General features: G+C 42.2%; 1 protein-coding gene across 1 annotated transcript in view; it reads left to right on the top strand.

The window, feature by feature from the left end:
* The window catches only part of grm6a (glutamate receptor, metabotropic 6a), an 87,000-nt gene that overhangs the window by 7,606 nt on the left and 56,429 nt on the right, over positions 1–22,965 (top strand). The window contains exon 2 of the mRNA XM_058388770.1: positions 8,784–9,370. Within this exon, the coding sequence (XP_058244753.1) occupies positions 8,831–9,370 (540 nt within the window). The 5' untranslated portion in view covers positions 8,784–8,830. The remainder of the gene's footprint in view (positions 1–8,783; positions 9,371–22,965) is intronic.

Genomic DNA, 22,965 nt, shown 5'->3' with positions numbered 1-22,965 from the left:
TGATTGTAGAAGGAGGAGGATGGATGGAGCTTCAAAAGCACTGGCCGCATTTCTGAAGCAGCTACTGAGCAGAATGTCATATAATCCTGAATTAATGCATCATCTGGGGAAAGACGCCATCGATTCAAAGCATGTGAGCCGTGCACAGGTTCGTTTTATAAATTTCAGACTCTATTAGCTGTGAGGTCCTCGGCGCCGTTCTCAAAGGCCTCGTTCCAGATCCGTTTTGTTCTCACAGCTGCTGATTACATCAGGTGTGTTGTGAGCTGCAATAGATCAAATCTTTGACAAGCGTTTTTTTTTTTTTAATATATATAAATTCTTATATAGCACATAGCAACATGTGTTTGAAAGTGCATCGCAGAAAGTCTGAAATTGAATATATACTGATGGCTGAGAAATAAAATAATCCTGGGCCAGTTCCTGGAACTGTACTGGAGTTTCTTACAAAAGATATTTCTCTAGCTAGTGTTTTGATGAGAGCTGTCTTTAACAGGTTGCTGCTATAGGTGTAAGGTTGGGTAGGGATTTGTAGACTGTCCAGAGCACAGCGAGTGATTTAAACAAATTTCATCCTCATCAAACAATTAAGTTAGCCCCCCCATGTCCTGTAAATGTGGGCGGAGTCATCCGGGAAGAGAACACACCCATTAGGATGGAAATGTTGCATCAAAGGGTAAAGTCGATCTTCGTGACGGTTTGCAGCGATGCTTTTCTCTAAGCTGGTGAGTGGGAGCCAAAACAAACCAGGAAAGGAAACACACACACACACACACACACACAGTACCACAGCATGCACTACTATTTCTTTTAATTTTGTCCAAAGCATTTCACAAGAGATGTAGAATCCAGTCTACCCTCAGTGGTGAGTAACCAAGCACCAAGGGCTGCAATTCTCTCCTTTTTTATCTCCTGTTTTATCTTCAGCAGTAAATCTAGAATATATTCATTTTCTAACTGGAAATGCAACACAGGTACCATCTTCTCCTGGAAAAATTTACAGGAAAGCCTTTATTTGCATATGAAAACATGATTGGTTCGTATATTTTATGATGTAATGATGCATTGAATACTAAGATTTTTCATGATCTTTAGCTCTCCTTATGAAAAGTATCTTATCATAAACCTGCATAAATGTCTATATACTGTAGAGGGGAGTATTAGCGATAAACCACATCCACTTACCGGCAAAGTCCTGGGTGGAGACAATGCCGAATGAGCAACAGATCATAAAGGGTGCGCTGTCTAGGAGGAAGCATGTTAGTCTTCACCCCTTTTCCTGATGGTGAGAGCTGGCACGTGAGTGGAAAACTGACCAAATTGGCAGAAATGGGTTAAAACGGTGGAAACAGGCTTCCACGAATACCATTTGGTTGTGTTCATTTGTACACGGTTATGGTTCCCCTTAATGACTTTCAGGTGTAGTAAATCACACTGCGCCCTTTCACGCTTGCAGGTAGAATGGGGCTCATTTGCATATTCATTAAGGCCAACATGCAAAAAACAAACACTGTTCTATTTCACCCACAATTCCCTGTAGACCCTGTTTTTCTTTTTGTTTCGTAGAGCCTGATGTCTTGCACATGTTCATACACATACTACAGGTTTTATGTATAGCGCAAAGAAAAACCAAAGGCGAGTATAGGAAGAATAGGAAGCTGCCTCGGACCGTTCCGGAGACGAGTGTGAGCTGATAACTAGGTTTCCCCATTGATCGTTCCTTCTACAGTGCTGAAAAGCTTTAGGTAATTGCATTTATTAATGGAACGGGAGAAAAGTTTTGATGGATGATCCCGAAATATTTTTCTAAAGCCTGCCGTTCTGTCATTGGCCTTGTTATTGATTGTTACTACTGTTATTGACTTCTGCCTTTCTGGATGTCATGAATGTAAACACTGGTCTTCATCACGTAGTGTTTATGTGGAACAAACGCCTGTCAAAGTCAATGATATGAGGATAATAACGATGAGCTGCTACCATTAACTAGCTTTGGAATTCCAAGTAAGACCGAACAACTGTATATTTTATAACTAAGAGCTTGGATACGTGCCTGTCAGAGGCACCGGTGGAAAAATACTGCAGTACTTACTTCTCCTGTCTAATGAATGGATCGTAAGCCAGTCAATATGCAGACTGTTATAAACCTCTCTTTGCATCTTTGAAGCCTCCCATTATGTTTAGCAGCTCCGAGTGATGTTCCATCAGCAGGAAAATCATATTTGCGAGAGTGTGCGCTCGACTCGTGTCTCCTCACATTACTGTCTGCTTGTGAGCCTCTGCCAGTTTGCGGAATTAAATTACGCCTCCGCGAGTGATGAAACCTCTTTCAAAACAATTAGTTTGCATTATAACATATGACGTTTAAACTCACGCAAATGATGACAGCTCTCTTAGGCACGGAAACATAAACACACACACACACATACACACACACACACTCGTACAGGGCACATGTATACGTTATTGCTCAGATATGCCATTGCAGATATTGCAAATGAGAGTAAAGCGGACGTCACGCCGGACGGATTTCATATTCAATTTTTCAATTTGATGCGCGTCAGCTGTGTGATGAGAAAGCAGGCCCTTCTGGCTGGCAAGGCTGCGAACTCGAGCAGGGCAAAATGTGATAATAGTGGTGAGATTTGGTTTTGCTGACAAATGTAATATCCAGTGCTTACTGCAAATGCTATCAAAGCCCAGCATGTGCAGCAGTAGAGGAGAGCTCTGGTTTACTGCCCGGAACACACTCCACTACCCAGTCATGAACATCCAGCAATCAGAGACAAGCTGCTAGATAGGGATCACACTAACACACTCCTCACAGTGACACTCTAACACTCTCACAGTGATACACTGTAACACACTCACAGTGACACACTCTAACACACTCTGTAACATGCTCTGTGACACGTTAAGACACTCTCACAGTGATACACTGTAACACACTCTCACAGTGACACTCTGTAACACACTCTCACAGTGACACTCTGTAACACACTCTCACAGTGACACTCTGTAACACTCTCACAGTGACACTCTGTAACACACTCTCACAGTGACACTCTGTAACACTCTCACAGTGACACTCTGTAACACACTCTCACAGTGACACTCTGTAACACACTCTCACAGTGACACACTGTAACACACTCTCACAGTGACACTCTGTAACACTCTCACAGTGACACTCTGTAACACACTCTCACAGTGACACTCTGTAACACACTCTCACAGTGACACTCTGTAACACACTCTCACAGTGACACTCTGTAACACACTCTCACAGTGACACTCTGTAACACACTCTCACAGTGACACTCTGTAACACACTCTCACAGTGACACTCTGTAACACACTCTCAGAGTGACACTCTGTAACACACTCTCACAGTGACACTCTGTAACACACTCTCAGAGTGACACACTGTAACACACTCTCACAGTGACACACTGTAACACACTCTCACAGTGACACACTGTAACACACTCTCACAGTGACACTCTGTAACACACTCTCACAGTGACACTCTGTAACACACTCTCACAGTGACACTCTGTAACACACTCACAGTGACACTCTGTAACACACTCTCACAGTGACACTCTATAACACACTCTCACAGTGACACACTGTAACACACTCTCACAGTGACACTCTGTAACACACTCTCACAGTGACACTCTGTAACACACTCTCACAGTGACACACTGTAACACTCTCACAGTGACACTCTGTAACACTCTCACAGTGACACACTGTAACACACTCTCACAGTGACACTCTGTAACACACTCTCACAGTGACACTCTGTAACACACTCTCACAGTGACACACTGTAACACTCTCACAGTGACACACTGTAACACTCTCACAGTGACACTCTGTAACACTCTCACAGTGACACTCTAACACTCTCACAGTGACACTCTAACACTCTCACAGTGACACTCTGTAACACTCTCACAGTGACACTCTGTAACACACTCTCACAGTGACACTCTGTAACACACTCTCACAGTGACACTCTGTAACACATTCTCACAGTGACACACTGTAACACACTCACAGTGATACACTGTAACACTCTCACAGTGACACTCTGTAACACTCTCACAGTGACACTCTGTAACACTCTCACAGTGACACACTGTAACACTCTCACAGTGACACTCTGTAACACTCTCACAGTGACACTCTGTAACACACTCTCACAGTAACACTCTGTAACACACTCTCACAGTGACACACTGTAACACATTCTCACAGTGACACTCTGTAACACTCTCACAGTGACACTCTGTAACACTCTCACAGTGACACTCTGTAACACACTCTCACAGTGACACTCTGTAACACATTCTCACAGTGACACACTGTAACACACTCACAGTGACACTCTGTAACACTCTCACAGTGACACACTGTAACACTCTCACAGTGACACTCTGTAACACTCTCACAGTGACACACTGTAACACACTCTCACAGTGACACTCTGTAACACATTCTCACAGTGACACACTGTAACACACTCACAGTGACACACTGTAACACTCTCACAGTGACACTCTGTAACACTCTCACAGTGACACTCTGTAACACTCTCACAGTGACACACTGTAACACACTCTCACAGTGACACTCTGTAACACATTCTCACAGTGACACACTGTAACACACTCACAGTGACACACTGTAACACACTCTCACAGTGACACACTGTAACACTCTCACAGTGACACTCTGTAACACTCACAGTGACACTCTGTAACACTCTCACAGTGACACTCTGTAACACACTCTCACAGTAACACTCTGTAACACACTCTCACAGTGACACACTGTAACACATTCTCACAGTGACACTCTGTAACACACTCTCACAGTGACACTCTGTAACACATTCTCACAGTGACACACTGTAACACACTCACAGTGACACTCTGTAACACTCTCACAGTGACACACTGTAACACACTCTCACAGTGACACTCTGTAACACTCTCACAGTGACACACTGTAACACACTCTCACAGTGACACTCTGTAACACATTCTCACAGTGACACACTGTAACACACTCACAGTGACACACTGTAACACTCTCACAGTGACACTCTGTAACACTCTCACAGTGACACTCTGTAACACACTCTCACAGTAACACTCTGTAACACACTCTCACAGTGACACACTGTAACACACTCTCACAGTAACACTCTGTAACACACTCTCACAGTGACACTCTGTAACACATTCTCACAGTGACACACTGTAACACACTCACAGTGACACACTGTAACACTCTCACAGTGACACTCTGTAACACTCTCACAGTGACACTCTGTAACACACTCTCACAGTGACACACTGTAACACACTCTCACAGTGACACTCTGTAACACATTCTCACAGTGACACACTGTAACACACTCTCACAGTGACACTCTGTAACACATTCTCACAGTGACACTCTGTAACACACTCTCACAGTGACACACTGTAACACTCTCACAGTGACACTCTGTAACACACTCTCACAGTGACACTCTGTAACACACTCTCACAGTGACACTCTGTAACACTCTCACAGTGACACACTGTAACACACTCTCACAGTGACACTCTGTAACACACTCTCACAGTGACACTCTGTAACACTCTCACAGTGACACTCTGTAACACTCTCACAGTGACACACTGTAACACTCTCACAGTGACACACTGTAACACACTCACAGTGACACTCTGTAACACTCTCACAGTGACACACTGTAACACTCTCACAGTGACACTCTGTAACACACTCTCACAGTGACACTCTGTAACACTCTCACAGTGACACACTGTAACACACTCTCACAGTGACACTCTGTAACACTCTCACAGTGACACACTGTAACACACTCTCACAGTGACACACTGTAACACTCTCACAGTGACACTCTGTAACACTCTCACAGTGACACACTGTAACACACTCTCACAGTGACACTCTGTAACACACTCTCACAGTGACACTCTGTAACACTCTCACAGTGACACTCTGTAACACTCTCACAGTGACACACTGTAACACACTCTCACAGTGACACTCTGTAACACACTCTCACAGTGACACTCTGTAACACTCTCACAGTGACACACTGTAACACTCTCACAGTGACACTGTAACACACTCTCACAGTGACACTCTGTAACACTCTCACAGTGACACTCTGTAACACTCTCACAGTGACACACTGTAACACACTCTCACAGTGACACTCTGTAACACTCTCACAGTGACACTCTGTAACACTCTCACAGTGACACACTGTAACACACTCTCACAGTGACACTCTGTAACACTCTCACAGTGACACTCTGTAACACTCTCACAGTGACACACTGTAACACACTCTCACAGTGACACTCTGTAACACTCTCACAGTGACACTGTAACACACTCTCACAGTGACACTCTGTAACACACTCTCACAGTGACACTCTGTAACACTCTCACAGTGACACTCTGTAACACACTCTCACAGTGACACTCTGTAACACTCTCACAGTGACACACTGTAACACACTCTCACAGTGACACACTGTAACACACTCTCACAGTGACACTCTGTAACACTCTCACAGTGACACTCTGTAACACTCTCACAGTGACACACTGTAACACACTCTCACAGCGATACACTGTAACACACTCTCAGAGTGACACACTAACACACTCTCAGAGTGACACACTCTGTAACACACTCTGTGACACATTAAAACACACTCACAGTGATACACTGTAACACACTCCCACAGTGACACACTCTAACACACTCTGTAACACACTCACAGTGATACACTGTAACACACTCTCACAATGACACTCTGTAACACACTCACAGTGATACACTCTAACACACTCACAGTGATACACTCTAACACACTCTCAGTGATACACTCTAACACACTCTCACAGTGACACACTGAAACACACTGTGTAACACACTCTCACAGTGATACACTGTAACACACTCTCACAGTGACACACTGAAACACACTGTGTAACACACTCTCACAGTGATACACTGTAACACACTCACAGTGACACACTCTAACACACTCTGTAACACACTCTCACAGTGATACACTAACACACTGTAACACACTCACAGTGATACACTCTAAAACACTCTCACAGTGACACACTCTAACACACTCACAGCCGCACACTGAAACACACTCACGGTGACACACTCTAACACACTCACAATGATACACACTAACACTCTCACAGTGAGACACTGTAACACACAGTCACAGTGACACACACTAACACACTCTCACATTGACACACTGAAACACACACTCAAAGTGACATGCACTAATACACTCTCACAGTGACACACTGTAACACACAGTCACAGTGACACACAGTAACATACTCTTACAATGATACACTGTAACACACACTTACAGTGGCACACACTCATAGTAACACACACACACACAGTGACACACTGTAACACACACTCACAGTGCCACACTCTACTTAATGAGACATTTCTGTCCTTCTTTTTGTCAATAAGTTCATCTATCCAAGCTTGTCTTTTTCATTAGTGCATCTGCCTGTTCATCCATCCATTCATCCATCCATCTATCTATCTGTCTGTTGATCTGTCCTTCTTTCTGTCAATGCATTTATCTATCCAAGCTTGTGTTTTTTTCCATCCAGTCTTTCAGTACATCTGTCTGTTCACCCATCCATCCATCCATCCATCCATCTATCTATCCATCTATCCATCAGCTATCTGTCTGTTGATTTTCCTTCTTTCTGTCAATACATTCATCTATCCAAGCTTGTGTTTTTCCATCCAGTCTATTAGTATATTCGTCTGTTCATCCATCCATCCATTCACCCATCCATCAATCTGTCTCTCCATCCATCCATCCATCCATCCATCAGTCTCTCCATTTGTCCCTCCATGCATGTCCATCATTCTATCTCTCCATCCATTTATAGACATTCCTGCCTGCACCTATACATCACAGTATTTACTGCTGTCATTCCCTTTTACACACCTAATAAAGATATTTTGATGTGTTTATTGCTCCATTACACTTTTAGGGCTTTTGGGCTTTTAGCGCTATAATGTTTCACCTGGTGTGTGTCCATCAAATTCTTAAAAACCTCCACAACCTTTATCTCCTTCTCTCTATCAGTCTCTTTTCTTTACTATCTGTCAATTCCTTGGCCTGCATGCTCCTTCCTCCTCCGTGATGTCTGCCCCCCTCTTTCATTTCCACCCAGTCGATACTGTGGCTCTCTCCAGACCTCCTGAAAAGCAGTCGCTCCGCACCTGGCCTTGCCATCGCTCTAAATCAGACGAGTGTGTTTACCTCTGCTCCCTGATGCTCTGCCATCTGCCATCCCATAATGCTCTTCATTCATTCAGACTAACCTGCTGATAGCAGTCTGGCTGCTGGAGGACACACCTGCAATCTGTAGCCTGTAGAATCATTCCCTTATACAGGGTCACCTCAATAGCTTCCCAATTTCATGCACTGCTTACTGTGAATGTACGAGAGTGTGTTATAAAGCTGCCATGAGGACATTCCAATCAAAGAGATACGTTTTTATAACAGATAACCAAGCATTTTTTTTTTTTTTTTATCAGATCCCTGGTCTTTTTGGTTGATAGGAATGGCATGGCAGCACTGACTAGACAACACAACACAACTGTTTTGCTCTCTTGATAAAAAAATTAAAAGCCATTTTTCTTATATTATTGGCAGGTTCTTTGGGTCGTGGATGAACGCTTGCTGTAAAACACAAACGTGCCATGGCATCCCACTCCCCGCCATCCCCGTTATTAGATCTCAGACTGCATCCCAGTTGGAGCTCACCCACTTGGCCATGCCTCCTGTGGATCTTCTCTGTGTGGGTCAGCCCAGCTTTGATGGCGCACCAGCACTCGCATCCGCATTCGATCAAAATCCCTGGTGACATCACACTCGGTGGGCTCTTCCCTGTGCACTCCAAAGGGCCCTTGGGTCAAGCATGTGGTGAGATTAAAAAGGAGAAGGGAATTCATCGCATGGAAGCCATGTTGTATGCGCTGGACCAGATCAACAGCGACCCCGAGCTGCTGCCCAACATCACGCTGGGCGCACGGATTCTGGACACGTGCTCACGAGACACGTACGCACTGGAGCAGTCGCTCACGTTCGTCCAGGCTCTTATCCAGAAAGATACGTCTGATATCCGGTGCTCCAATGGGGAACAACCGATCATACGCAAGCCGGAACGTGTGGTGGGTGTGATCGGGGCATCGGCCAGCTCTGTCTCCATCATGGTGGCCAACGTACTTCGACTCTTTGAGGTCAGTCTAGCATGTATGAGCGTGTGTGTGTGTGTGTGTGTGTTTGTGCTTATTAAGGTCATGTGACACTTTTCACACCTGGACCTTTTGAAACAGGAAGTAGTTTGGGGAAAACTGGGACTGTCTCACTGACTGGGGTGGATCACTTATGTGATATAAGACTATTCTGTCTTACACTATACAAATTCTGACACAAAAATATATATTTTAAAAGAATTCTTTGGTCCCCTTTGGTGTATAACGTGTCACTTTAGGGTAATTTGCGGCAATGTTCTGGCAGTGTCTGAAATTTTGATTCAAACCTCAGTATATAAGCTCTGCTACAATGTTCACCTCAAAGCCACTAATAGGAGAACATCACAGGATGATGCAAAACACAATAGATGCTTACAAATATGATAATGACAGGGGTGAGACATAGATGAAACATGCTAATGGACAGGAAAATGATCCTCTTAACCTCGAGCTCACGTTGGAGCAGGACTGTGTTTACGCCAGCCCGATTTCTGTCATGCTGATGCACGTAAACACAGGTCTATAGTGAATCTTCGTCATGTAATCTGACATGGACAGCAGAGCTGAGATTATATGTGGGTCAACTTGTACTTTGTGACAAGTAATAATCTTAAAAGAGTGCTAAAGGCTTTATTCAGACCAATATGGCTTATATTTGTTGGATTATGTGAATGCGATAATGCATCCCAACCACCACAATGGAACGTCTCAGAAAAATCACAACACATCAAAAGGTATTTAGAGATTTCCAGTCAATAGAAATCACACAAACTCCATTATATTCGAAGGAGCTTAGAATTTTTCGAAATGACTGTAGATTTTCTGCAGATTTGGGCCGAGACATGTTGTGTGATGTTATCATCCTCTTCAATTCATGTGCCTTACAGAAATCTTGCAATTTCTTCAATTCAAGTAGTTTCTTAATGCCTCCTGGTGGTCTGGCAGCAGAATCCCATGCTCTCATGGCCCAGTGGCCCAGGTTTGATTCCTGAGCAGGGAGCTGACCCAGCCGCTGAAGAGTTAACTCTCAGAGCCGGTCCCAAACCCAATAAGGGAGGGTTGCCTCAGGAAGGACATGTGGTGTAAAACTTGTGCCATATCGAAACATGTGGACCAAATAATCCACTGTGGTGACCCTGAACAGGAAGCAGCTGAAAGAACAACAACAACAAGCAGTATTCTGCAAAAAACAGCACACATTTTTCCCAAGTTGCATCACAATTATTTTAAAAAGCGCAGTAAAACCGAACAATGTTAAAAAACCCCTACCTGAAATCCAGGGAGTACTGATTAACAATCCACAAATAGTGCATCCGTAGCATCTCTGCATCTCCGCTACCCTTAACAAAAGAAGATGGATCAGCTAAATCAGTCTGAGTATCATAATTCCCAGAGACATTTTTAATCTCTTTTCAAACTCCCATGACATGTCTATGGCTCCAGACGTATATCCTTTACTCTGGTAACTATACACCTTTTTACTGTAGTTACTGGATAATTCATAGTAGTTACTGGATAATGTGCTTCATAATAAATAACTCAATCATAATACAAGATTTTAATGGGTTGCAACAGACTGCTGTACTTTTTCCAAAGAGTATATATATATATATATATATATATATATATATCTCATGGCTAAATTTCTCCAGGCCCTATTTTTGTGCAAGCGTAATTTGCTGATTTTGCTATAATGTGTTCGGGGTGAGGCACTGTTTTCTATTTTGGCCCAGTTTTTGTGTTCGGAAAAAACACACGGATGCACTGCTTTGGGTCGGGAGGCGCAACACAGGTGTGACTTCTGTGAAATCTGCCTTTGCACTGGGAGTTTCAAACCTACTTTAGGCCAAAACGCCTCCCGAGACCTAGTTCTAGTGCAAATGCAGTGCCAGAACTGGCATTTTCCTGGCCTAAAAGTCTCGTCCCATTTCTTGTAACCCGGTTTAGAGCATGTACATTATTTACAGCTAAGTCACATGTAACGAAAGTCTGCAAAGCAGAGAGGGCTTCGAAAATAAAACAGAACTTTTCCACATATAAAAATAGACCGTAAAGAAAAAATAAATTTGGCTGATATTTGGTGTTTGCAGTCTGAGTCACACAGATGATGGTTTTATAAGAAAATTTATATGTTCTTTTAAGCATAATGGATTGCTTTGGTTTTTAAGCTCACATACAAGACTTTATGTTTTAATCTAAAAAAAAATAATCTCAAAAAATATCCGAATCAAGTGACTTTTTTCTGTGAAATGCTAGAAGTGAAATACTAGCGCTGTCTGTGAATCTTTTATCTATAAGTTTCACAGCTTTACAATCCGAACGCAACTACTTTTAATGAGGCCCTCATTTCCCAACGAGCACACTTAAGATCTGAGAACGAGCGGTTAATAAGTTCCACCAAGATTTCGCTTTCCCCTTTTAATTGCTTTTTGTCATAATTTTGTAGGCTGTGGTTAGAATAGTGATGAAACTAAATAAAAGGTAAATGCTTTTTGTCCCAAGTTTGTGGGCCGTGGTTGGCCGCGTGTGTCGTACACGAGACGAGGTCATAGTAACTGTTGTTTGAACTCTCCGACCCCTTGAACCTGATGTAAATCCTGTAAATCAGCTTTGGCATGGATGCTTAGCTGATTCCTCCACGGTGGCGAGGCTTGGCTCCAGCAGCCCAAGGCAGCTGTTAATTGACGACTATGTAATCAGTCAGGGTAACTAATCACGGCGACTAATCAGGCTCTCTGCTGTTCTCTGCTCCCTGAGGCTCCTGCTATTGGTTTGGTTTTACTCTTAGTGGTGACACACGATTGAGTCCGAAAGACTTTTTTTTAATTTCACAAGTTTTCCCTGTAAACAGCAATGAAATGTGGATGCAATAAAACGGTGTAAAAAAAAAATCGCTTCCTTCATGATGAGCAGCTTTTGGATTTTGAAATGTCCAATCTGGCGAGACAGACTGCCGAACCACTGTCTGGCATCACAAAGCACCCCAGTGCATATTGACAAGTGTTTGATCTACATATCAAAAAATAGCCAGCTTTCTCTGGAGAGCGCCAGCTGGCTGAAACGTGTTCGTGGCCAAAGCTGACAGCAGTGCAAAACTACAAAAGACTGGCTGAATATTTTATCCGAAAAGGTCACTGCTGTTTCAGAAACAGAGCCTGTCTTCATTGCTGTAATGACGTGTGCGAACACGGTGAACAATGATTTAACATTTCAAATGGGGAATAATTCATTGCATATGTTCACACTACAGCGCTGCTGAATTCGCAATTCTGACTGGTCAGTAGCCATGACTAGTGTTTCATCTGCAGGACACAGGTTTATGTTAGCGCTCGTGCTCTAATACGTTACTGTTTTTTATAGAAAAGACTCTCTTGCACCTTTTAAGGAAATTAGCTGGAACCTTTTCAGGAACTCAGAAGACCTTTAGAAGTGTTATCACCAGTAGAACCATTTCAGGAACTCAGGAAGCGTTTAGACATATCACCAGTGGAAGCTCTTCAGGATCTCGGAAACCATTTAGACATTTCATCACAAGTGGAACCATTTCAGAAACTCAGGAACCATTTAGACCTATTACCACCAATGGAATCTTTTCAGGAACTCAAACTTATAAACAGTGGAATCTTTTCAGGAACTCAGAGACTTATCACCAGTGGAATCTTTTCAGGATCTCAGAAAATGTTTAGACATGCTATCATCAGTGAAACCATTTCAGGATCTCAGGAACTGTTTAGATGTGTCATCACAAGTGGAACCATTTCAGGAACTCAGGAACTGTTTCGATATTTTATCACCATTTCAGGAACTCAGAAACCTATCAACAGTGGAATCTTTTCTGGAACTCATAATATTATCACCAGTGGAATCTATTCAGGAACTCCAAAAATGTTTAGATGTGTTATCACAAGTGGAATCTCTTCAGGAGCTTAGGAACTGTTTAAACAGGTTATCACCAGAGGAACCATTTCAGGAACTCAGAAACTGTTTACACATGTTATTACCAATGGAACATTTTCAAGATCTCAGAATATGTTTAGGCATGTCATCACAAGTGGAACAATTTCAGGAACTCAGGCACTGTTTAGATATTTCATCACCATTTTTAGGAACTCATTTAGACATGTTACCACCAGTGGAATCTATTCAGGAACTTCAAAAATGTTTAGATGTATTATCATCAATGGAACCTTTTCAGGAACTTAGAAACCGTTTAGACGAATGAAACCACTTTTGCAACTCATGAACTGTTTTGACGTGTTATCAGCAGAGGAAACTTTTCTGGAACTTAAAAAAATGTTTAGATATGTTATTATCAGTGGGACCTTTTCAGGAACTCAGGAACTGTTTAGACAGGTTATCACCATTTCAGGAGCTCAGGAACAATTTAGACGTGTTATCACCTTTGGAACCTATTTAGAATCTCAGGAACCGTTTAGAGGTATCATCACAAGTGGAACATTTTCAGAAATATTAGATGTGCTTTCACTAGTGAAACTGATTCAGGATCTCCGAAAGTGTGTACCCACTGGAGGAACCTTGTCAGGAACTAAGAAACATTTACGTATTTTCTAATAGACAAACCTTTTCAGAAACTGGGGAACTTAAGATGTTATCACCAGTATTAACATTTATGAAGGGAGTCTCCAGTGTCAGCGTTTTGTTACAGTCAGTAACCTGTTTCACAGTTAGATGTATATATAAATGGATAAAAAATGATTGTATTCTAGTATGAGCAAAATTGAGTCACGTATAGAGGTAAAACGCTTCGGTTGTCAAGCGCTGGAAGAAAATCGGACACTTCAAATCATTTTATGGTGCATGACAGCACGCTATTGTTGATAGCTTTCCTACAGCAGCACACTTCAGGAGTTTCCTCCTTACATTACATATTGTATACAGTATCATCTTATACAAGGCGGTGTGCTGGTTTATATTGTAGCAGCTGGTTCGAGCTCTATTTTGGACTGAGTAAAATAATGCATTTGAAGAGGAGTTTATTTAGCCTGCGGCAAACAGACAAGATTGCCAAGGATTGCCTTTATGTTTGGGCATCGCTGCCAAAAGAATTGCTCACTGATCCATGACCAGCTCTCTCACCAGGCTGCTCTCAGAAAAAAGGAACAGGAGGTATGGAGTATTTGCTGGAAAAATAAAAGTATCTTCAGGGTAAACAAGTCATTCAGACCAGTTCAATAGCAGTCTTGGAAAACTGTCTGCTGGAAGCCATGTTCCAGGGCTCGTCTCTCTCTCTCTCTCTCTCTCTCTCTCTCTTCTTCTGCTGTGTCGTCTAGCAGAGAATGTACAGAATCTCTGTGACAAATTTGTCGATTTGCACCCCAGTAAAAGCCCATATCTCTGCCGCTCCTGCCTGGACTCCTTCTCCTCTCTAATCCATCCTACACGGGCCTTATATAAGACGGTGAATTAAAAAGGAGGAGGTTTCATGAGGGAGGAGAACCGAGCACATGTACAGCTCTGCTGCGTTTCCCTGCAGCTTGTTCAGAAGAAAGAAGAGAAATTGATTTGATGAGAAACTAATCTGCTCTAATGGAACATGAAGGCAGCGTTGGTGCTGGATGTTAGTGTTGGGGTTACTCTTTTACACACACTTCCACTTAAGCCCAACATCTTCATTGCTTCTAGAAATGTCTCATTTATAGCAGAATTCAGTGTCTACAGTTCTACAATAATCATGTCCAGCTATGTGAATATATCATCCTGTTGGGAGGCCAGAAACTGGAACCATGCCACCACTTGAGTTTTTTCTGAGTCTAAACTTCTGTCTTTGCTCATTATACTTTTCTGAGGTCTTGGTTTGCTTTCTCACATGATTTGTAATAGTTTTGTGGTGATTTATTGTTTTAATGCTGTTAATTACACCAATGGTGGATCCAGTTCCATTGAAAAAAACGCTGGAGGAACCTTTTCAGGAACTCAGAAATTTTAGATGTTTTTTTCTGATTTTTTGTTTCCACCTGTGGAGCTTTTTCAGGAACTCTGAACTTTATTTATTTTGAACTGAAGGAACCTTTTTAGGAACTTTAGCTATGTGGTTAAATGGTTTAGGATCACATGTACTTTATGTTTGTTATCACCAGTGGAACCTTTTTAGAAATATTACATGTGGAACTGTTTCAGGAACTCTGAAACTTCAACTGGGTTCCCATGGGTGGAACCTTTTCAGGAACCAAGAATCTTCTATGTCTTTTCCAATGGATAAACCTTTTCAGGAACAGGTTGTTGTTTGTGTTTGCACTGGAGGAACTTTTCCATGAATTTACAAATGTATGTATTTTCCAGTGGATAAACCTTTTCATGAAGTGGAGAATTTTAGATGTGTACCCAGCAGAACATTTTTAGGAACTCTGAAAATCTGAAGGAACCTTTTCAGGAACTAAGAAGTGTTTATGTGTTTACCAATGAATAAACCTTTTCAGGAACTTTCTGTTGCAAACATTAGGTTTGTTTACAATAGAGGAACCCTTTCAGGAACTTATTAGCATATTCTATGTGCCAAGCTGCTTGAAAAACATCTTCAGTAACTCAAATCTGTAGGTATGTTTGGCTGAAAGAGAGGATTTCTATACATAATGGCTGGAGAAAAAGCTATTAATGAAGAATGTCCAAACACATCAGGGTTTTTCTCTTATCAGGTTTGTGGAACACTGTGCTACGAAATGACGAACATTGAAGTTTTTCTCGGTGGGCTGATCTAAAAAAAGACAGATGTCTTAGTGGTTCAGAGGAAATGCAAATAAGGGAGACAGTGGCAGTTGTCCATATGAGAACATCTGTCTTGAGCAAAGCCTCTAATTAGACGTCCAAAATATACAGCCAGAAGCAGAAGAGAGACAAAAGCACGGAGTCCAGCAGAGCTGAGGACCAGCAGCTTCATTAAACCAGACCCTTTTTACATGCAAGTACAGAGAAGCAGCGAACTGCTGCCTGTCATTATTCCGGTTCGAGGCCTGCTCGTTCAAGCGTGGACAAAACCTCGGCAATCGCCTCGTTCTGTTTATCAGGTGTGCTGTTTTCCTGTTTGCTGCTTTAATGTGCAAAGCATTTATTCGCTGCCTGTTTAGCATGACAAAGGGCTCGGTGCTGATGTGCACTGGAGTGTTCAGCTGCGCCGCACGGCTCGGAATAGTACAATATCATAAAACAAATTGTGCGCACTCAGAAGTGACAATATTGGTGAGTTTCACAGCCTTTGATGTTTTACAGACAGGTGTTCGGGTGTCGCGAAGCCTTGGTGCCGTTCTATCGTGCCATTTTTTTCTCAGTTAATGTTTATTTAATTAATTTGCGAAACGTCGTAAAGTTCGTCGTTTTTAGCACCCTCTGCTGGCCACGAGAGGATTTGCAAACACTTTCACATTTCTGTGATTTCTGGCATTTAGCAGACACCCTTATCCAGAGCGACTTACATTTTATCTCATTTTATACAACTGAGCAATAAAGGGTTAAGGGTCATGTGGAAATTTTGAGAAAGATGGCACATGGTTAGGTAGGGGCAAGAGTAAAAAGATACACAATTTGTGCTGTTGCGCAACAGGACCCAATACAAATGAAAAGTGAAGGAATTTATAATCAGGATTTAAACACAAAACAGGATTAAGGAAAGGAAAATATTGGCTACATTACAACGCCTGATCCAGATCCAGCCCCGAGTCTAAGCCTTGAGCCTTGCCATCTAGTCTCAATTGCCACTCTGTCCCTATAATATTTTGTGCAAACAATCTCTGGTCATAACAATTTCTAGTCACAAACATCTTCTAGTCACGCATACAGAAGGTCAGAACCTCACAAACAGCTTCTCCATGTAAAATTTTCCATCACAAGGACCTTGCTCAGGGCCCTACCACATCCAGATTGAAGCTATACATGCAAGTTAGAGGTTTGAGGACATGAACGCTACAAGTAAACTGACAAGACTCTAAGATTCTAAACTCTGAGACTCTAAGTTTGAGAGAAACAGAACTTAATAGAAACAAAAATAGCAGCAAAATTCAGGCACAAATAAATCTAAAACTTGAGGAATATCGAAGGCAACCAGTGTAGTGAGGAATAAACTTCATTTAGTTATTACCATCAAGCAACTGTGCTATATTAATAATGTTAATACGCCTATGAAAATAAATAAATAAATACCTAATAAAATACATTTCTAGCACTTCCACTGAAAACAATTTGATATCTCTATGCTAGCTAGTCGTTTTTCAAACAGAAATACGTACAGTGACTCTTGGATTCCACATATGCACACATTTGTTAGTTTACTTGTAGCTTTCATGTCCTCTAACCTCTAAATTCTGCATGTTACACCTGAAATTAGCTCTCAGCTGAACCAGACTTCAGAATGCTTAACCTCTGTAAGTAACGTAGCATCTTTAGCTTCAAATTGGATGTTGTAGCTTAGTTTTTAAGGTGTTGGACTACTGATAGGAAGGTTGTGAGTACAAATCCCAGGTCCACCAAACTGCCATTTCTGGGCCCCTGAGCAAGACCCTTAACCCTTGATTGCTCAGTTATATAAAATGAGATAAATTGTAGTCGCTCTGGATAAGGGTGTCTGCCAAATGCCAGAAATGTATTCTATTTTTTCCCCAATATAGTCAGTCTTATCATGCCAGAAATGTAAATGTAAATTCCTTGTTATCAACATGCATTCAACTAAAAAGATGATGATCCAGATTTCACTCATGACATTTCCATCAAGAAGTGAAGGCAGCATCAGTGAGAGTAAAGAAAAACTGAGAGCACGAAGCCTTTATTATTGCCTCACATACATTACAGCACAGTGGAATTCTTTTCTTTACATATCCCAGCTGAGGAAGTTGGGGTCAGAGCACAGGGGCAGCTATGATACAACAGGGAGGGTTTAGGGCCTTGTCTAATTGCCCAACAGGGGAGCTTGGTGGTGCTGGGGCTTGAGCCCTTATCAACAACCCCGAGCCTTTACCACTTGAATCACCACTACCAATACCGCCAATACCCCAAGCATGATTTGCAGGAACAGAAACATCAGGGTAGAAAGGGTAGAATCATGGTGAGACACAGTACAGGTGAACACAAGATAATCAGTCAAGGACCTCAATAGTGACATCAAAATAATACTATACAATCATGTGGCATGACAAGACCTTAATGACATGAAAGAACCTGGAAAAGTCCAGCTGTAGTACTTTGCTTGGTATTTTAGTCATATTTAATGGTTATTTAATTCTTTAGCTGAGTGTGGGGTTTTTTTGAGGTTGAGGTTGATTCGGAGTGAATGTCAGCTGAGCTCTGTCAGGGATTCTGAGGCCGAAATTTCACTGAGGTTATCACTTCCTGTGCTAAGCTAACCTCAGCGTGTTCTCCTCACAACACAAACCACCTTGACACAATGATGAGTAATGCACTGAATGGACACACACACACACACACACACACACACTCTCTAAATCCGCTCATTCACCACCAGATACACACACACACACACACACACTCTAAATCCACACATTTACTACCAGGCGCAAACACCATACACACACACACACACAGACACACACGACACTTCTGTCCTCCTGCTTTAGCAGCGCTGTACACCCCAGAGTCAGAGAAATCATCCAAGAGGCCGGAAGTCTATCACTCTGGGGCAGATTTTTTTTTTTTTATTTTGTTAAAGAAGATATTTGCACTTCAGTCCAGGGCTTCAGGGTCCTCAATTTTTCAACAAGCTGTGTCGTGTCCCAATACGTCAGTAATATCCATCTCCATCGTTCATCTTTTAGGGGCCAGATGGAGGTAGCTGCTGCGTAACTCTTGAGAGCCATTTTGAATCTGACATTTTAAATACCTCTGAACCTAGATTCTGTAACCATTAAAATAATCTATGCAGAATAATAATATGTTTTATATGTTTTAATGCCCTAGAAACTACTAAAAGTGGCTTAGGAATATCTCTATATCATTACCCTCATAAAAAACAGGAGTCCATGAATATGCATGAATGTGCACCTCCGTGTCCTCTTGCCATTGCTAATCGCTAGTCGGCTAGTTAATTGCTAGTTAGCCTTGTGAGGTAGACTTCAAGCTGCTGCTACAGAGGTTTCCTTAATAATGTGGAGGAGAATATTTGACTGATGTTGAACAGAATATTTTGAGACTCTTTAAATGTGTCATGATAGTTTTTGTAGATCTGTTAAGACTAAGTGTAAAGAATCAGAGACAGAGCTGAATTTTAAAAAAAAATAGCAACAAAAATCACTCACAAAAAATCGAAAACTTGAAGAATATCGAAGGGAACCAGTGTAGTGAGGAATGAATTTTGTTTAATTATTACCCCCAAGCAATTGTGCTATATTAATATCATCTATATGCCTAAAAAATAAAATAACCTATGAAATACATTGCTAGCAATTCCATTGAAGCTAATTTCGCCTCGATATCTCTGTGCTAGCTGGTAATAGAACAGAAATAGGAAAAAAAATACACATTCCCGATTGGTTAATCCTGTTTCCCAGCAGAGCAGCTGTTACCCTGTCAAAATATAATGAAATGAATACAACAGACCCATTTATTTAACATATGCGGTGATTAAATATGGAGGATGACTGTTCTGACCTTTAATGAACATCATTACTCCGCAAAACAATGCTTTTCAACACATTTATCACATCAGCCGTGCTTTGTATGTGTCACGTTAATCAGCCCTGAAGAGGGATTTGGAACTGGGATCTGTCATAAAGATGTTTTTGGGGAGTTCAAAACTCGAAATCTCAAAGGTAGGTATGCATCAGGAGGCAAGGCAGATTTACTGTGGAGGCATGGTAGAGATTCAAGAGTCAGAAATGGACAGCTAGTCAACAGTGGCAAGACTTCGCCACATATTCATCCAGTTTATATTGAGATTTTTAAACTGGATTGCGAACATGAACATCTATGCATTCAGAATGGTGAGCTCTTGTGGCTGGAGGAAGAAGTGCAGATATTCCAGTTTTTCATTGCTCATCGATAACCGTCGTTCAAAATGACATATATAGTAGAACCTTACGAATTTTTGCATTGGAATAAGCATTTTTAGCATATGAACAAGCTAAGATGAACGTACGTCCGGGAGCTGTCAATGGAAAGCCGAGCGAAGCCAACTGAAGCGAGTTTACAAATTTTACAAAAACTTCAGTCAGCGAAAGCTGTTTGGAAAGATTCAACACCCTCGATACCAACCCCATGATGCCCGACTTCGGCATGCATTCGAAAGCTAGGTGATTTTTTTGTTGACAGATTGGTGGCGTGGGTGATTTGTTCTATTTGTAGCCCAAGCTTGGTGGCACGACTTCCTGTGAGGAGCCTTGACATGGAATGCTTGGCTTGGGTCAGTTCTTTGTAAGCAGCCAAACAGTTTACATACGCTTCGTATTGGGAATATTGCTCATATTTTTGGGCGGCTGGAACGGATTATCTGCATTTACGTTATCTCCTATGGGAAAATTCGTTTCGCAATACAAATTTTCACCTCCAGAACGAATTAAATTCCTTTGCCGAGGTTCCACTGTATACAGAATAAAAAAGAGAAACCAGTCAGATTTCCCAGGAGTCTGTGAAGCTGAGTAAGCCGGCTAAACTTGGTTTAGACAAACACAGTTTTGGATTTTAATGTCAGAGCCTTGATTTGTTTTGTTATAATATTTCACTAGCTTATTTAAGAGTCAACAAACCTGTTAAAATATGCCATAATAACCTAAATAGTTATGATAGTAAAATCTATGTTAGCTAGCTACCTGGAACCAGCTTTCTCTGCTTTCTCATCTATAATTGTATTTAATGAGTTATGCTCATGTGCTGAATGTAACGACATCATTAAGGGAGCATAATGTCAATAAATCGTAAAGCAACTTTAATGTAAATGGAAATTTATGTAAATGACTTCCCACTGTCGTGATAAAAAAGTCTGATAAAGCTAAATAAGAATAGCTTTTTCATGTCACTCCTTCCTTGTTAGAGAGTTTGATAAACATATATATTTGTTCCTGCTTTTAAACTTCCAGAATTGAACTGATCAGGCGTTAGAGATGTGTGTCGGAGATGTGGTGTACCGTATACTGCTTTGCTTGATAAATGCTCCACTATTTCTTTTGCAGAATTTCTGTACCTAGCTCACTTTTGTCCTGTGTCTTATTTTCCCGAACAAACATCAAACGAGGGTTTCAGACTCGAGGGAAATGTCATAAAAACCGTCACGTCCCCGACGACTCCCCCCGTGGAACAGTTGAGACCGTGTATTTAAGGGTCTTTGCCAGAGGAGACAACAGGCTTCACGTGACACGAGTGTTTCTCAGCTCCACCACGAGTTCCAGACAAAACCCCACGCCTCGGCTCACGTCTCTCCCATAGACACACACTGACAGGTTTCACACAGCGCACGGCTTAATGACGTCGTCTTTACCAGGAGCTGCTGAATAGAGGCTGAGGAGCGAGATAAACCATCAGGCAGCTGATAGCTGGAGAATTAGAGAAACCCCTTGGGACATTAAGCCTCTCAGACCCACAGCTAAATTTACTGCTGTATACACAGAACAAGGGAGATAGAGAGAGAGAGAGAGAGAGAGAGAGAGAGATTGAGACAGAGAGAAAGAAGAGAGAGAGAGAGAAAGAGACATAGAGGGAGAAAAATTAAGAGAGAAAGAGAGAATGGGGGAAGAAAGGGAGAAACAGCGAGAAAAAGACAGAGAGAAAAAAGAGAGAGAGAAAGAGACAGAGAGGGAACAAATGAAGAGAGAGAGAGTGGGGGAAGAAAGGGAGAAAGAGAGAGAGAAAAAAACAAAGAGGGAGAAAAAAGAGGGAGGGAGAGAAAAAGAGAAAGAGAGAGAGAGAGTGTGTGTGTATGCAGGTCCAGAAGTAGAACATATAGGACAGAGGGGCATTTAGTTTTCATCAGGAAACAGATGGCATTCGTTACAGATGCCATTTTGCAACCCAAAGATAAATATAATGTTGTTTTCTCGGCTGCTCCCTGTTCAGGGTCGGCACAGTGGATCATCTGCTCCGTGTATTTGATTTGGCACAGGGTTTTTTTTTATGCCGGATGCCCTTCCTGATGCAAACCTCCCATTTTATGCAGGCTTGGGACCGGCTCATTGGCTGGGTTAGCTACCTGCTCATGAATCGAACCCGGGCCAGAGCAATGAGAGTGCAGGATCCCACCTCCCCTGAGGTGGGATGGTTGTGGTTGGATGGTTGTGGTGGGATGGTTGAGGTGGGATGGTTGTGGTTGGATGGTTGTGGTGGGATGGTTGTGGTGGGATGGTTGAGGTGGGATGGTTGTGGTGGGATGGTTGAGGTGGGATGGTTGTGGTGGGATGGTTGAGGTGGGATGGTTGTGGTGGGATGGTTGAGGTGGGATGGTTGAGGTGGGATGGTTGAGGTGGGATGGTTGTGGTGGGATGGTTGAGGTGGGATGGTTGAGGTGGGATGGTTGTGGTGGGATGGTTGAGGTGGGATGGTTGTGGTGGGATGGTTGAGGTGGGATGGTTGAGGTGGGATGGTTGTGGTGGGATGGTTGAGGTGGGATGGTTGAGGTGGGATGGTTGTGGTGG

Source organism: Hemibagrus wyckioides, linkage group LG05, assembly GCF_019097595.1.
Source record: "Hemibagrus wyckioides isolate EC202008001 linkage group LG05, SWU_Hwy_1.0, whole genome shotgun sequence".
Lineage (NCBI taxonomy): Eukaryota > Metazoa > Chordata > Actinopteri > Siluriformes > Bagridae > Hemibagrus > Hemibagrus wyckioides.
Note: the sequence above shows the minus strand (reverse complement) of the source record. Positions and strands in the feature narration are given on the sequence as shown.